Below are 14632 nucleotides of genomic sequence, written 5' to 3' on the forward strand. Positions count from 1 at the left end.
TTACTGAACAAATATAATAATCTCTCAACATTGTACTAAGGCTATCCATGTTTGTTAAAAACGCACACCTAACAGCACATCGCATATAAAACGAATCCAAACGCTAACCAACCATAAAATAATGTTAAATACTTAAATCGTGAAAACGTTGCACCTCTAAAATCCAGTTGCAGCATCGGGGAAGTCACTGCACATGTAGACTATATACAGTACTACACCAGTAGATGGTGTATTTCAGTCATGACCGAGGTACGGCTCTCTGGTTCAGTAGCCTATCTGAGTCTCTCGTTCACCGACTGGTTCCTTCCTTCGGATCTCTCGTTCGGAACTAAACTAGAGACTGTCGGTCGTTCGTTCACTGTAGGCGTATACGTTCAATCCCACGTTTGGTTTCCAACCAATCATATGCTCGGTTACAGCATGCCCTTGCATGTCTGACTGGTTCTCACTGGCCTTATTCGAGGAGAGAAGCAGCATTGACGTCATATTTATGAGGACAAGTGGAAGAACGAAAAGAACGGATCTTTGCGGGTAAGTGAACGTGAGTGTATGGTTCGTGTAAGGGACTCGTTTCCCGTGAACAAATCATTCGCGAACGGCACACCATAATGGCTCAATAAATACAAATTTAATGATTAAAGAAATACAAAACCGCTGGGTGGCTCACGTGACCACTTCAACGGTTTCACACTAACAGTGCTGAATTAGAGTAAGCAGTGTCCGCATTTGACAGCAATGGCAACATGGATAAAGACACATCTTTCATAGTCTCAAAGCTAGTATTTCAGTGCAATGCTTAAATACGATGGTCACTTAAGAGTATTGACTCCCAGAAAAATTGTGAATAGATTCATCTTCGGTCTGGGTTAGAGAGTGGTACCTGTTCACCCCTGCCGGATATCCCGAAGCAGAAGATAATAGAATCTGACACTCAGGAAGGAAGACATGACCCTCGGTTACCGCTGAAGCCTGGTGTTCATTCCCGTTAAATCTCCCTCATATTTATTTGACAGCCATTCTGCTCAAACCCCTGGCAGGAATTGCTTTGCAGGACAGCAGTGACCTTACAGTTGAATAGACGGGGCGATTCTAGGATTTGACACTTGAAGGAATACGGGACGTGCAACCCCCCCCAGCTCAAATGATTAAATTTGCTGAGAGGAGGGGGGATTCCCACGATAAAGTCAGCAGTACTGGGGGTATGAAATGTAGGCTACAGGAAAATCCGTGACAAATCGAAAAATGGTTTTAGAAAGACTATTTTTCAGGGAGGTTGAAGCCCTAGATAGGGTCTAGAACCGCCTACTGTATGTCGCCCTTTCGAATGTAAGTGACGCCTCTGTTCTAAGCGTCCTGTTTTCGATAACCGACAATCACGCAGAATTTACCACGGGAACCTCTCCGACAGTGAAAATTTATGGAAGCCCCCCCACGATCGTAAAAATTGACCGAGGTGGACCTGCGACACCAAAGTAGCGGTTAGCCGTGCAGCCATGTTTGAGCACCTACCCCAAGAAAAGTCTATGCAGGTCGCCAGTTACTTGCAGTCACCACTGGGGCTTGGACCTCAGATCCAAAGACATCAGTGGAATGGAGGAGAGTGACCTGTCGCTTTAAAGATGCTTAAATTCAGCCATGCTCTAAATGCCCATTACAGATCTGCTGGAGAGAAAGGCTGCAGGGGAAATTGCAGTCGTCCATGCATAACACGCGTGCTTGTATAGGGACATTCACACGGAAAAAGACAGGAGAAAATTCATATGGAACGTGAGATTTTTAACAGCATCTAATCGAATTCAAATAAACTTCTTAACAAAGGCATCCATCATGGTCGAATATCTGTTACAGGTATCGGAGCTCGGTCTTGCTTCGTTCGAGGTTGCTGTGAACATTTACCACTAGATGGAAGTATTTACCAAACTAATATTGCATCATAAATTTAGAATAGAATAGAATATACTTCATTGATCCCTTTGGGGAAATTCTCTTTTTACCAAACCCATCTTGCTCTCCATGACACACAAATACTTGTGAGAACAAGCCTGGGGGGGGGCTAGGGGGGGGAAGGGGTGGTCAGAATACAGTGTCAGTGTGCAGTGCTCCTAAAGGTGGGGGGTAAAGGGCCTTCCACAGGCATCCAACTACAGCCCTGGGATTCGAACCAGTGACCTTCTGATCACAGACACACGTCCTAACCCTCTGAGCATACATTTGTGATTGCTATAACCATCAATAACTGAATTTGAATGAATCGTTTTCCTCCTTGTACAGAACTTTACTATGGCAGTTTTTATTCATTTTTATTAGTTTTTATCCATTTCACATATTTTTTTTCTCCATATAGTTTATTGTTAGCGTATTATCGAGAATATTATTTTATTATATTAAATATTTCATTTATTATGATTCCACACAGAAGATAAATTTATAATGAGAAACTTGCCATGAATTACTGATTCTGCGGTAGATTAAGTTCCTACTCTCGGGAAGAGACACAACATGATTTCTTTGCGATGCCCGACGGTGCAGACTGCAGCAGCAGCATCGTCATCTCCGGAATGCGAGAGCAGACGTTAAATCCGTCCCGGATTTAAGCGACCAGCCGCCCGCGATTAGTGGAGACGGCCGCTTTCCCCCTGTCTCTGTGGGGGCCATCTGCTCTCCCTTTTCACCTGTTCTTTTTCATCTCCTCATTTACATTAGACGCTTAGCTGACACATTCATCAAAATCGTTTTTTTTTTTGCCCATTTACGTTTTTTTTTTTTTTTATCTATTTATCCCGGGGGGATATACTGGAACAGATCGATGATATCATGCTTAAGGGGGTTACAGCAGAGAACATCAAGGGACTTAAACTGGCAATTTTCAGGTTACAAATCTGTCGTTAATCACCTTAGCCATGCTCTTAACCACTACACTATGACGCTGCCTCCTTTATGGCATTTAATATTTCTTTTTGCATTTTCTGAGCATAAATTTGGCTACTCTAAATATTTAAAATAACTATTAACATAAAATCTATATTTTTGGCTTTCCATACATTTTCCATTATCCTCATAACTTTCAGCTCCTGGTTACAAAATACTGCAGCCATCAAGCCCTCGGCTCCTCTCAGCCTTCTTACTCTCCCCGTCGCTTCTTTGCATCACTTCGAAGATCCCTTGTCGACGCGAACCGCTAATGAAGATTCAATTTTCAGCGTCAAGTATGCCGGAAATCAGGATGGAGCCCAAGAGAAAGGTAGCAGTCCAGGGGAAATGGAGGGGCATACGTGGGGAAGGAAACCCACAGCGGTACAGAAGGAATGAATGAAAATTGAAAAGCGAGTGAAGACCGGTCGGCTCACGTGGACCCGCACGTGCGCTCCCGTGGAAACTTGTGGTCGTGGTCGATATGCACGGTAGCCGGCAAGGGGGTTTAAGTGTCAGTCGTGATCTTAGTAAATCTGGCATTTCAGCCAAAATTGAGGCATCCCTCTGTGCCATCGCGGCCTCCCGCAGCACTGGATAAAAATAACGGCGTCCGCGCGGCTTGGCGGGCACAGGCTGCCTCTCCCGCCGCTTCCCTGCTTGCGCAATTTGCTGTAACCGCCTGCCTGCCTGCCATTCAGTGCACGCTCGCGGAGCTCGTTAATTAAAGCCGTCCCACTTTCATTAGTATCCTCTCAGCTGGCTGTAGCTTCTGTGGTTCTGGTATGTTGGTACCAGAAGGCTGTGGGTTCAACAGCTCTATGTTCAGGCACTGCAGAAGAGCAACGTGATTAATATTCTCCTAGACAGGAATTTCACGTCCTTCCTGGGAATTGCATTTACATGAATGTTGCCTTCCTGCCAGGCGTGTGTCTGCTGTGTGCCGGGGGGGGGGGGGGGGGGGGGTATTGGGTTCCAGTCTCCTGGCACTGCTCAGCCTGCCACACGCATCCACCCATGCTTACCTTATTTGCCATGCAGAGGACACTGCCAAACCCAAGTCCCATTTTACACTCGTCCGCCCAACAGTAATGCTGTTCATTTCCTGCATTCCATTTAATCGGCCCACCTGCTTCCAGGAGGCAAAAAGCTTCTCCCGTGTGAGGGAACCATCTTTCATGTGGATCATATCTTTTAAATCCAAAAATGATGCATGTTAATAAAGACATTTCTGTTTAGACTTTATTTACTAAGCAAATACCTCCCATCCCAAACCCGGTTAAATGCATTAATGTATCATCCCTTAAACATCACCAAAGCAACATCACAGGCAAGGAGGAACTGCACAGCTGGCCTGTGATGTGGGGGCGGACTTGTTTATATCGCCATTCGAGAATGCTGCAAACCCATTTCGAGGTTTACACACCACCAATCTCAAGGCTAGCTCTGGCCCCTTCGGATGAACATGGTTTATGCCCCCCCCCCCCGCCCCCCCTCCATCTCACATCATCAACCCCGCCCCCATCCGGTGCAATTAATTCCACACAGGGGTGCCTTCTGGTAAGCCAGATATTCATCAAGTGGATAAATAATGAATTAATCCCGGCTCTGAAAGGAGCCGAAAAAGCCTTAGTTTTGTTTGCCTCCATTTATGGACTCGAGAGACACAGTGCTTGTGTCTAATCCAAGAAGACACGCACACGCACATGCACACGCACACGCATGGACATCTAGTAAAGACACTGCACACTCGCCAAACTCGACCCCAATGTTCTGCACACAGACAACCCTGTTAGCCTCCTGGTCCTTGTGCCTGACAGATCTATCTGTGCGACTGACTCTGTGTATGTTTGACATGCCGGCTACAGTATCTGTGTGTCTAGTTCACTGTACTAGAACAATCATAGCTCAACCAACCTAATTTTCCCAACATCCCAAAATATGATGGTAAAACCTGTCACCTGTGCTCATGAAGAGTTTCGTACATCACCGTGCAAAGAGTCAGCGGACAGAAAGGGAGCATTAATGTCAATGTGTCTTTAATTTGTTTCATCACGTGGCCTGTGCCTGCATCTCTGCAGTGATCACATTCTCTGGGGACGCCTTTCGCACTAATACACAGACCAACAGTGGCCCACAAATGGCATCTGGTGAACCGATGGGATTTTTATCACCACGGCAAGCCAACTCCCCCTCCCCCCCACACCCCTCAAGCTCTATCCAGGAATGCATCCACTGTAAGAAATGACAATGTCTCTGGCCTGGGGGTGGGGGCTTGAGGGGGGACCGCACCCCAGAACAAATCATCTTTAATCAAACTTTAATCAAAAAAGAGGAAAAAGAAACAGTGATGTAACTGCTTGACGGAGCGGCGAGATTCTCCAGCTTGAGTCCATGGGATCCGCCTAGGTGCTTTGCACCGGTACAGTGGTCACGGTCAGGATTTGGTCAGGTCACACGCAGGGGCACAGTGCTATCCCGGGCCTGGGTCTCGAACCGTGGTGTGACCCGGTTGGCGTGAGCAGAGATATGCCCATAGATTCACAATGTCCATGAGGTGGACCAGGCTGAAGATGTTCTATCTACACACAACTGGTTGGACACTGGAGTAGAAGTGGGTCTTTTACAGATAAGCTAAGATACTGACCTAAACAAAATCTCTCTCGACATCTAAAACAAAATTCTTCTTTCTGGTACATGATGCTCAATATTGCCTGCGATTACTGACTAGTAAAGTCCAGTGGTTCACACAGTCCAGAGCTCAGTACCAGCCACCAACCTCAATGATTGGCTCTAGATTTCATCAGGATGGAGAAACTCTGAGTCAGTCCAGATTCGGTACATTCCAATTTGGTCAAGACCCCAGAAGTTCTTTGCTTGTCAAAGACAAAAGGTACCTTTACCTTACAAATAAAAAAAAAAAAAAACTTTTTTTCTTCCAGATTGGACATGAAAGATATTTACATTTGTAATGTGCATATATACACACAAATCACCATTTAAAAATAAAATTCTTCATCATCGTTATCACCTTCATCGACATTCCAAATAGCAGAGTCATCCGCTGGATACGAGACCATGGCACGATTCCATTTAGGTTGGAAGGCCTACTGACAGCATGGTCTTCAAACAGCCACAAAAAGGTACACTGTTATATAGTTATAACAGATCGCATTTTTGAACCATGTTATTTCACACAGGGGGATTTAATAACTGTTCCATCGAATCACACCCAGAAAATCGCTCCTCCTGTCCACCAAAAATGACACAAATCAATATGAAAGCTTTGGTAAATCAAATAACTGTTATTACCATGACTTTCACCCATTTTCCACCCATGGAGATGCAGTACATAATCAAAGGACTCCATAATTGACCTGTCTGCTGCAATCTTCCTAATCAGTGAAAACTGGCATTTATGATGACTGAAATTCCCCACTGATCTTCTCCAAACCTTACTCCTGATTGATTGATCAGTTTGTATGTCTGCCATGACGTGGCGCATAGCCTCTCGGGCTGCTGTACCCATCCTTGAGTGAGGGTACGTATGCTTTGATATGTGTATTTGTGTGGGTGCATGTCCTGCTCATTTTCAGCATTTCATGCAAAGAACGTGAGGATCATCCAGGCGACTGTTATGGTGATGTAAACCAGAGATACAAAGCATATTGGAAACAGGTGCTCCCAGGCAGTTGGGCTTCCTGAGTTAATTAAACAATTAACATCCCATTATGCTTATTATAATGCTACCATAGCTAGAAAAGGAGACCTCAGCAACTCTGAGTGAGGGCTGGTTGTTGGTCCACGTTTGGCAAGAGCTTCAGGGATGAAGACCGCTCAACCTGCCAGTGTTTCACGGTGACCGGTGGCCATGAGGACACCGGCTTGGAGGTCTAAAGACGTCATCAGCATGAGTTGAGTTGATGGAGAATGGAAGTACCTTCTGCTTGACTGTGATGCACGTGTGTGGAACTGAGATGGTGAAGACGATGTGTAGTGGGTTAGGAATCCATATCCGGTTGTGGGGTCAAGTCCCATGACTGGAATAATCATATCACTGCTCTTGAGCGAGGCCCTTAAACCCAGTCACTCTCGAGGGCAGGCCAACTCTTCTCTCTCATCCTCACTTGTATGTCACGTTTGACAAAAGCTCCAGCTAAATAAATATAAAGTAATGAGATGCTTCGCAAATGAGACCAGCAACAGTTGACTGCAAATGTTAATCTATGACTGTGAGCAGGCAGTTACAGCAGAGTCTGTGTAGCGCTTCATAAAAAAGGGGATTCTATGGTCATGTTGCAGTACATAAATATCTTATTATGGCTCAAAATGAATTTTGCGAGTGAAGTGGTGTAGTGTAAAGAAGAAAGGCCTTGGTCTATTGGGCAGTGGAAAAAAGTAAAATGAGTCATGCTTCAGCCAGGACTTAATGAGTAGAAGAATAGAGGCCAGTGTTTGCGTCCCACAGGGAAGGTTTCTGTTCTTTTATGGCATTGAATGTGTTTTATGGTTTAGGTCCAACCCTTCGTACTTTCAAGGTCAACGCCAAATTCAAGGTCATCCTGAATGATCAACATTAACATACGGTGAAACATATCTATCCTGACAGAAGTGGAACCTTCCAGAAACACAATGGCCCCTGCACCAAGGCGTGACTGGTGACAGGATGATTTTATGACCATGAAAACGGCAAAAACCACATCAGAGTTAGCGGCTCTCTTATCAATTCTGGAGATTCGGCAGCAGCACCTGTCACAACACTCAAAACCAGCATCAACAAAGCACAGAATCATAGGAAATTTCATAGAAGACCGTTGCAGTTTCCTTCCACTTTAGTGCCAGACCCGAGGCATAACGACGTTGCTGCAGTGTTTCCTGGGCCCTGACGCCCGATTACAATGCTTTATGTTTGATTCATTCGAGCGGCTACCTGTAAAGCTCTAGGATAGAAACTGATATTCTGAAATGAAACCTTCACTTACAAAAATGTCCGCCAGATACATGATTAACCCCCTTTGTGAAACGGAACGCGTGGAAGGAACAGCTCCGTCTGTTCTGCTCGTTTGTTTACCCCTTCTGCCTTCTTTTCTCTCTCTAACTCTCACGAGTGCCTCTCGCGTCTCTGACCTGGGGCTTTGTTTTGCCGGATCTGCATATTTGAGGGTTGGTTTGGAATGATAAGCATAGGGGAACGGATAGCACTCATATGGCTGCCGCTCTGAACAGTAAATAGGGGATGTTTGGTGTTCTCTCTGTAGGGCTTTTGATCACTTATTGCTTTAAATTATACCAATCACATCCTCCATTTCCCTTTCTCGAGTCCACCTCTTTATTTTTGTGCCTTGCTGTTCTCTGTGTCCTTCATTCCCTCGCTCTCTCTCTCATTTCTCCACCACTCACCCTCCTCTCTGCCCATTTCTCAGTGCCCCTCGCTCCTTGAACCTCCAGCATTCTGCCCCCTTTCTCCCTCCTCCTTCCTGCCCAGCTCTTCGTCTTCCGGCTCCCTCTCTTCCTCCCTCTCTCGCTCCCTCTCCCGGAAGAGCTCAGCCAGCCTCTGGAAGGGAGGCCCCCACGCCTCCAAAGCTCCGCCCCAGTCGGGTTCCGCCTCCTTCTCCTCCTCCTCGCTCTCCAGGGAGCTGAGCGAGCCAGCCTGGGAGCCCTCCCCCTCCAGACCGTACACTTGCACCGAGTCATAGGGCGGCTGCCCGGGGTCAAAGGTCACCTGAGCTAAGCGCAGCTTCAGGAACTCGCCCACCCTAACCGCCAGGGAGCTGGACCCTCCCACACCCACCTCCGTGCCCCACCCACCTCTGTAAGCCATCTGCCCCACCATGCCCCTGTTTTGCCCTGGGACTGGCAGCAGCTGGGGTATCATATCCCTCCTCCCAAGGACGTAGCCTGCCATGTTGCGCCAGTTTGGTATGTATCCCATCCCTTCCCGGAGTATCCCAGGAGCAGTCCCGCCCAGAGGCACGCTCCCTTCCAACGGGGGCCTGGCCACCACAAAACTGTTTCCTGTCTCCAGCCCACCCTTGCCCAGACTGCTGGGGTAGTCCCTGTGCAGCTCCCCCTGCAGGATGCTTCCAGAACTGCGGCTTAAGCCATCGCTGCAGTCCTTTCCGTTGGAGGGGGTGGAGGCGAGGGAGTCGGGGGTGCCCGGGGGCCCGGTGCCGACCTGCTTCGGGGACGGGCTGGCATGCCTGCCGCGGTGGCCCGTCAGCACACCTGTGTCACACGCCCAGGCACCAGACAGCCTCTTTGAGGTCACTGCCGATAAGCCGGACCGAGTCACAACCAGAGTCTGGTCCGTGGGGAGGGATTCAGACTGGACCTGCAGGGGGAGGGGCAGGACCGGGGTCAGCTTGGGTCAAACTCAGCTGGCGGGTGGTAAATGGGACGGCGAGGCACCACTGCGGTGGACAGAGAAGCGGACAGTGGAAAGACAGACGCCAGGGAGAAAGTAAAGATGGAAGCAGAGATGCAGAAGAGAGGTAACAGGTACAAGAGAACAGGTGAGATAAAGGTGAACAGACGGCGAGGACGCGTGCCGACTGGACACTAGAATGAGCTCATGAAGCACTGGAATGGATGTGGAGGAGAGAGGAGGGCAGAGAGAGGCAGAATGGTTACATCTCCTCATCACCTTTCCCTCCGTCTCCATTAGAGGCCTGTCAGGTGGTTAAACAGTAGGAGGGGGCAGGTTCAGGGGGGCGGGTTGAAAAACCCGGGAATCCTCACCCAGTCCAGATTCTGGCTGCGGTTCTGCTGGGTGGCACAGGGGTCCCCCTCGCCTGCCCCGCCCTTGCCGTCGGCCTCGCGATCCTGTGCGCCGCTCATGGCGCCCTGGTTCTGGATGACCAGGGAGTGGTCCAGCGGGCCGGCGGGGTAGCGGCACGGCAGTTCAGCAAGGCCCAGACCCGTCTCGAAGACGCTGCGGGAGTGGCGCAGGGCGGGCAGCGTGTGGCTGCTGTAGCAGAGGCGTCCGTACAGTGGGGCGGCACCACTGGGGTACTGCGACTCCAGGCCCGCCTTCGAGGTCCAGCGGTACCCTGGGGCATTGTCCTGGACCTGCTGGGTGTAACGTCTGCAGAGACAGAGGGGATGATCATACCCCCCTCCCCCGCAAGCCGATAAAAAATAGGGTTTTCCTGAAAAATCCCCAACCACACTCACATGTTCCTGCTGTCCAGCGTGCGATATCCCCGACACGAGCTGTGGGGGGCGCTCTGCAGTGCAGCGATGTCGAAGGCAGCCGTGTCGGCCTCTCCGCCGCCCTCGTCATCGTAGGTGATGATGTTCTCTCGCACATCGTCCTCCTCCAGGGGCGACAGCGAGTCACGCTTCTGCCTGCGCAGGGACAGCGAGAGCGCACTGACCGCTACGAGATATGGGGAGAGGAGAAGAGCGAGATTATTGAGGTGAGAGCAGGAACACTGAACACGCGCGTCTCCACTGAGGAGAGTAATGAGCCCGAATTTAGCTTGCATTTAAATGTTTCTGAATTTTAAACTTTATTTTTCTTTTCTTTTTTTTTTTTAATAAGGTTACAACCTTACAATAAATAAATTAGAACCATATTCCCTGAAGAAAGGCATTGGGTTGAATAAAAATTATTTTCCCGCCTGAAGCCGAACCATTAATATTAATTTTTACAGAGCAGAAATGTGCAGGCATGCAGAAAGGCAAGTCTTACCCAGTAGTGTAGCGACGCAGGCAAGGATGGCCAGCAGGGCGGCAGTACTGAGTCCAGGTGATGAAGAGGACGACGCCATTGGTAGACACACTGTCTCTCTTTCCCACTCACCCTCTGTTTGACCTTCTTTCTCACCAGCTCTAGCACCCCCCCTCAGGCAAGGGCAAATGGACACGGTGACTGTCCCAGTACTGGTCAGACCCGAGAAACTGTCTTTCAGGACCAGGGGCACTTGCAGTGTGAATGGGGAAGATGCCGAGCGAGACAGGGGTATCAGTGGGGAGAGGAGCACAAGGCTGGCAGTGGGACCTAAGAGACAAAGGGCAAGTTCGACAGAAAAGAGGAAAATTGCTTTCAAAGGATTAGAAGAGGACATCCACAAGAGCTAAAGTTTTATCAATATGTTAATGTGCCCCTATAAAAAAATCCATCCATCCATCTTCCATAGCTGCTCATCCAGTTCAGGGTCACTGTGAGCCAGGACCCCCTCTCAGGAAACACATTGCAAGAGGCAGGACAGGAAGGCGGGGCACACACACTATGGGTGAACAAAACACCATTTCAATTCTAGGGTTTTTTAAGGTGGGGGGCAGTACGGGGCCCAACCTTATGTGAAACAAATAATGTTTTGATTTTGGTGAGTGACAGTTGAGGGTGCCCTCTTGGGACCAATCAGCTTTTAGCTTTCCCTGTGGCCCCACCCCTGTATAAACCTAACATCACCTAACATCATGCTTTTGTACTCTGGGACGAAACCCATGGAAAACACAGGGAAAACAGGCAAACTCCATGCATGCATATCCCCAAACGTAGAGCTGAACAGTCCTATTCAGATAACAATAATAAATACATTGATCCTTAAAAATATTCATCCCAAACCACAATGCCATTGTACTAAAACTTCCAGCTTGGAGAGCACAGAGACCCTTATTGATTATGCGGACATGCCAGATCAACCTGGATATATGATGCATCGTGGAACTCTCTGGAATAACAGAGTCTTTAGCACCATGGAGAGAGTCGAGGAACCCTATGAAGGAACCCTATGAAGACCAGTTGTGTGTTTCCCAAAAGCAACTTACATAGTTGGAACCATGCAACTGAATGGGTCCAGCTATGTGAGGTGGTAACAGGACCTTTTGGGAAACTCACCACGGAGCATCACACCACAAAACTCTCTAGAATAACAGAGAGTCTTCAGCACTATGCAGAGGGCCGAGGTGGGTCCTGCAAAGACCGGAGCAGCTTCAGCACCACGGAGAGAGCCGAGGAGGATCCGGCGAAGAGCGGAGCGGCTTCAGCACCACGGAGAGAGCCGAGGAGGGTCCTGCAAAGACCGGAGAGCCTTCAGCACCACGGAGAGAGCCGAGGAGGATCCGGCGAAGAGCGGAGAGCCTTCAGCACCACGGAGAGAGCCGAGGAGGATCCGGCGAAGAGCGGAGCGGCTTCAGCACCACGGAACTCTCCGGGATAGCGGAGCATCTTTAGCATCACAGCAGTGGCACTCCTCTTTCCATTTCTGCAGGGTTGCTGGGAGATTTCTGCCTGGAGGTCCTGACATTTTGACTCGTGCCGGTAAGTTGTCATTCGCTGCTGCCACATTTTTGGCAATAAAGAGAAGTTAAGCAGCATATCCTGCCTCTGAGGAAGACCTGAGGAACAGTGCTTCTCACAGTAGCTTTTGCAAACCTTCCCAACCACCCACCCGCCCCCCCCAACTCCGCCCCCCCAAGGTGGGCTTCTTCAGATCCTGACTGTCTCAGGGTTTGCATCAGTCTACGTTTCCTGCCAATTTGTCCAGTCTGAAGGTGATTACCTCCAACTTAGGCTTTGAGTTGAGAAAATATTCCTCTTCTGTGACCTCGAGGTCCGGTCGTAAGGAAAATGATGAGATAGGCTGATGCAGGGGCGGGCACAAGCACACACACAGAAGGAGATGAAAGGCACGTACCGCCACTCTCCCTGACGGAAAAGTTCAGGGCTGCGCTGGACTCAGGAGCGATGCTAAAGTGAACAGCGGTGTCGTTCCCTCCTTTGTCTTTATCGATCGCACGTAGCACCTGAACCACCTGAGAGTAAACAAAAAGGGGAGGAAGACAGAGAAGGGCAGGAACAAAGTCATTTAAAAGACAGAAAGATGCTAGCAGGAAATGTGAAACACAGAAGAAACCCTTTGTATGATGCCCCGGTACTAAACCCTGAGGAACCTTGGCCCTGTATCCACATATAGCTATGGTGAGGTCTAGCTGACAATCGATAATAATATAATTAATACACTTGATGAAAAAGGGGAAAATGCAATTCCAGATCAAGTACGCCATTTGAAGATTGAATTTTATCTCTCTGAGCTGTTCTTTAAATTCCAGGCAGATTTAGGTCTTCGGCAAATGAATAAAATGTTGCTCAAGATCTCAGTGTTCAGCAGAAGCGGTTCGTAATTTTTACGGGGCAGGCAGGCGTGTCATAGAGTCGCTGTGAATCACGCGTTTTTATTCCATCGCTGTTAGAGAAGCTGATGTGCCAGAGAAAGGTGAGGACACCTGAAGATGCCTTCCTGTGTAATATTGTGAACCTACAAGCAACATAAAAGCTTCATCAACTGTGCTAAATGTGTATAAACGAGTATATGCCCTGTGTATATACCTTGTTTGTTTTATCCATTTCTGGAAAGATGTTAAGCTATATATACGGTTCCTGTAGTGCAAGCAGGCAATAGCCTATAGGGGCTGACGTGGCATATGAGGTACATAGAGTGGACGGCTAGCATGCAGTCACACACAAAGCCGTGGACACGAAACAGAAAGCAGGACACCAGGCGCCGGTCCTCGCTGACCTGGCCCACAGCAGCGGAGTCACACATAGCCGTGGTGTACTGTCTGTCCAACTCGGGGGCGTTGTCGTTCACGTCCAAGGTCTCTATGGCAACTACCACCCTGGATACCTGGGTGGGGCTGTCTGGGATGAGCAACAACAGCCGTGTCACGGGGGCACAACCTCAGCAAGGACCGAGGTCCCCCATGTAATCGGGATTCCCGCTGCAGGACTGAAGACCTCACACCCGCGTCCTATGCGGACTGGCAGAAACATGACCTTTGACCTAATCACAACTCTTTTATGTATATGCACATAATGTATTATAGGTAATATTATTCTGCAAAATACTGTCCTACCATAACTATGAGTTTCACTAGCACTACAAAATTACTGGTATGAAAATACTGTACTACTACTAAAATTGTACTAATTCTGTGTGCTGAACTACCCCTAAACCTGTACTAATTCTGAAGTGCTGTACTACCACTATACCTGCTCTAATTATGAAGTATGGCCCTACCACTAAACATGTACTAATATGAGTATTATATGAGTATTGTATTATCACTATACCTGCGCTAATTCTGAGTACTGTGCTATCACTAAACCAGTATTAATTCTAAGTACTGTACTATTACTAAACCTGTACTAATTTTAAAGTACGGTTTTACTACTACTGTCCTGCTACTACAAGTGGCAGCAGATCCCTCACACATGGGGCTGAAAATTCAGGGCAGAGCGACTGGGCGAGAGGCATCATGCTGATGCCGGGGTGACCTCTGACCTCTCTGCGTGGCGATGATGGTGATGTTATGCCACTGCTCGTGCTCGCGGTCCAGCTCCATCGCCGTGGTGATGAGTCCACTGTCGGGGGCGATGCGGAACAGGGCCTCAGGGTCCGACTGGGGGTCGATGGAGTACCTAATAAAAAATGGAACGACATGGTTATTATTATCATCATCATTATTATTGCTCTTGTTCTGTGGACAATGTTTTTACCCGAAGCCACTCGAGGAGCTGTGCATCATTCACCGCTTTCTCAGGCTGATATTTCACCGAAGCGATTCAAAGAGGCATTTTAAAACACACACTAGGCAAGCCGATGATCATTCACATTCAGAGTTTCCCCTCGTTCCAGCTGAACACCATTGTTCACAATAATAACATCGCCCTGAATGCACCGAAGGCTCACTCCTTTCCTGGCTCCCTGTTTGC

At 48.4% G+C, this 14632-nt stretch overlaps 1 protein-coding gene and 1 long non-coding RNA gene across 6 annotated transcripts in view; one reads left to right on the forward strand and one right to left on the reverse strand.

Annotated features, from left to right (window-relative positions):
• Positions 1 to 267: 267 nt before the first annotated feature.
• LOC111854573 (uncharacterized) lies at positions 268 to 11041 on the forward strand. Its single transcript, XR_011990016.1, has 4 exons — positions 268 to 531; positions 10233 to 10328; positions 10566 to 10660; positions 10742 to 11041. It is a non-coding gene; the product is annotated as an uncharacterized lncRNA (long non-coding RNA).
• cdh24b (cadherin 24, type 2b) overlaps positions 4928 to 14632 on the reverse strand; it is an 85102-nt gene continuing 75397 nt past the window's right edge. For 3 of the 5 annotated variants that reach the window (XM_023832640.2, XM_023832641.2, XM_023832642.2), the window contains exons 8-14: positions 14202 to 14338; positions 13437 to 13558; positions 12555 to 12672; positions 10604 to 10912; positions 10084 to 10288; positions 9649 to 9994; positions 4928 to 9241 (exon numbers count right to left, since the gene is read on the reverse strand). In XM_023832640.2, coding sequence (XP_023688408.2) covers positions 8330 to 9241; positions 9649 to 9994; positions 10084 to 10288; positions 10604 to 10912; positions 12555 to 12672; positions 13437 to 13558; positions 14202 to 14338 — 2149 coding nt within the window. In that variant the 3' untranslated portion in view covers positions 4928 to 8329. Of the gene's footprint in view, positions 9490 to 9648; positions 9995 to 10083; positions 10289 to 10476; positions 10913 to 12554; positions 12673 to 13436; positions 13559 to 14201; positions 14339 to 14632 lie in introns of those variants that run through there. The other 2 variants (XM_023832646.2, XM_072711140.1) reach the window with 2 other exon arrangements.

Source organism: Paramormyrops kingsleyae, chromosome 4 (assembly GCF_048594095.1).
Source record: "Paramormyrops kingsleyae isolate MSU_618 chromosome 4, PKINGS_0.4, whole genome shotgun sequence".
Lineage (NCBI taxonomy): Eukaryota > Metazoa > Chordata > Actinopteri > Osteoglossiformes > Mormyridae > Paramormyrops > Paramormyrops kingsleyae.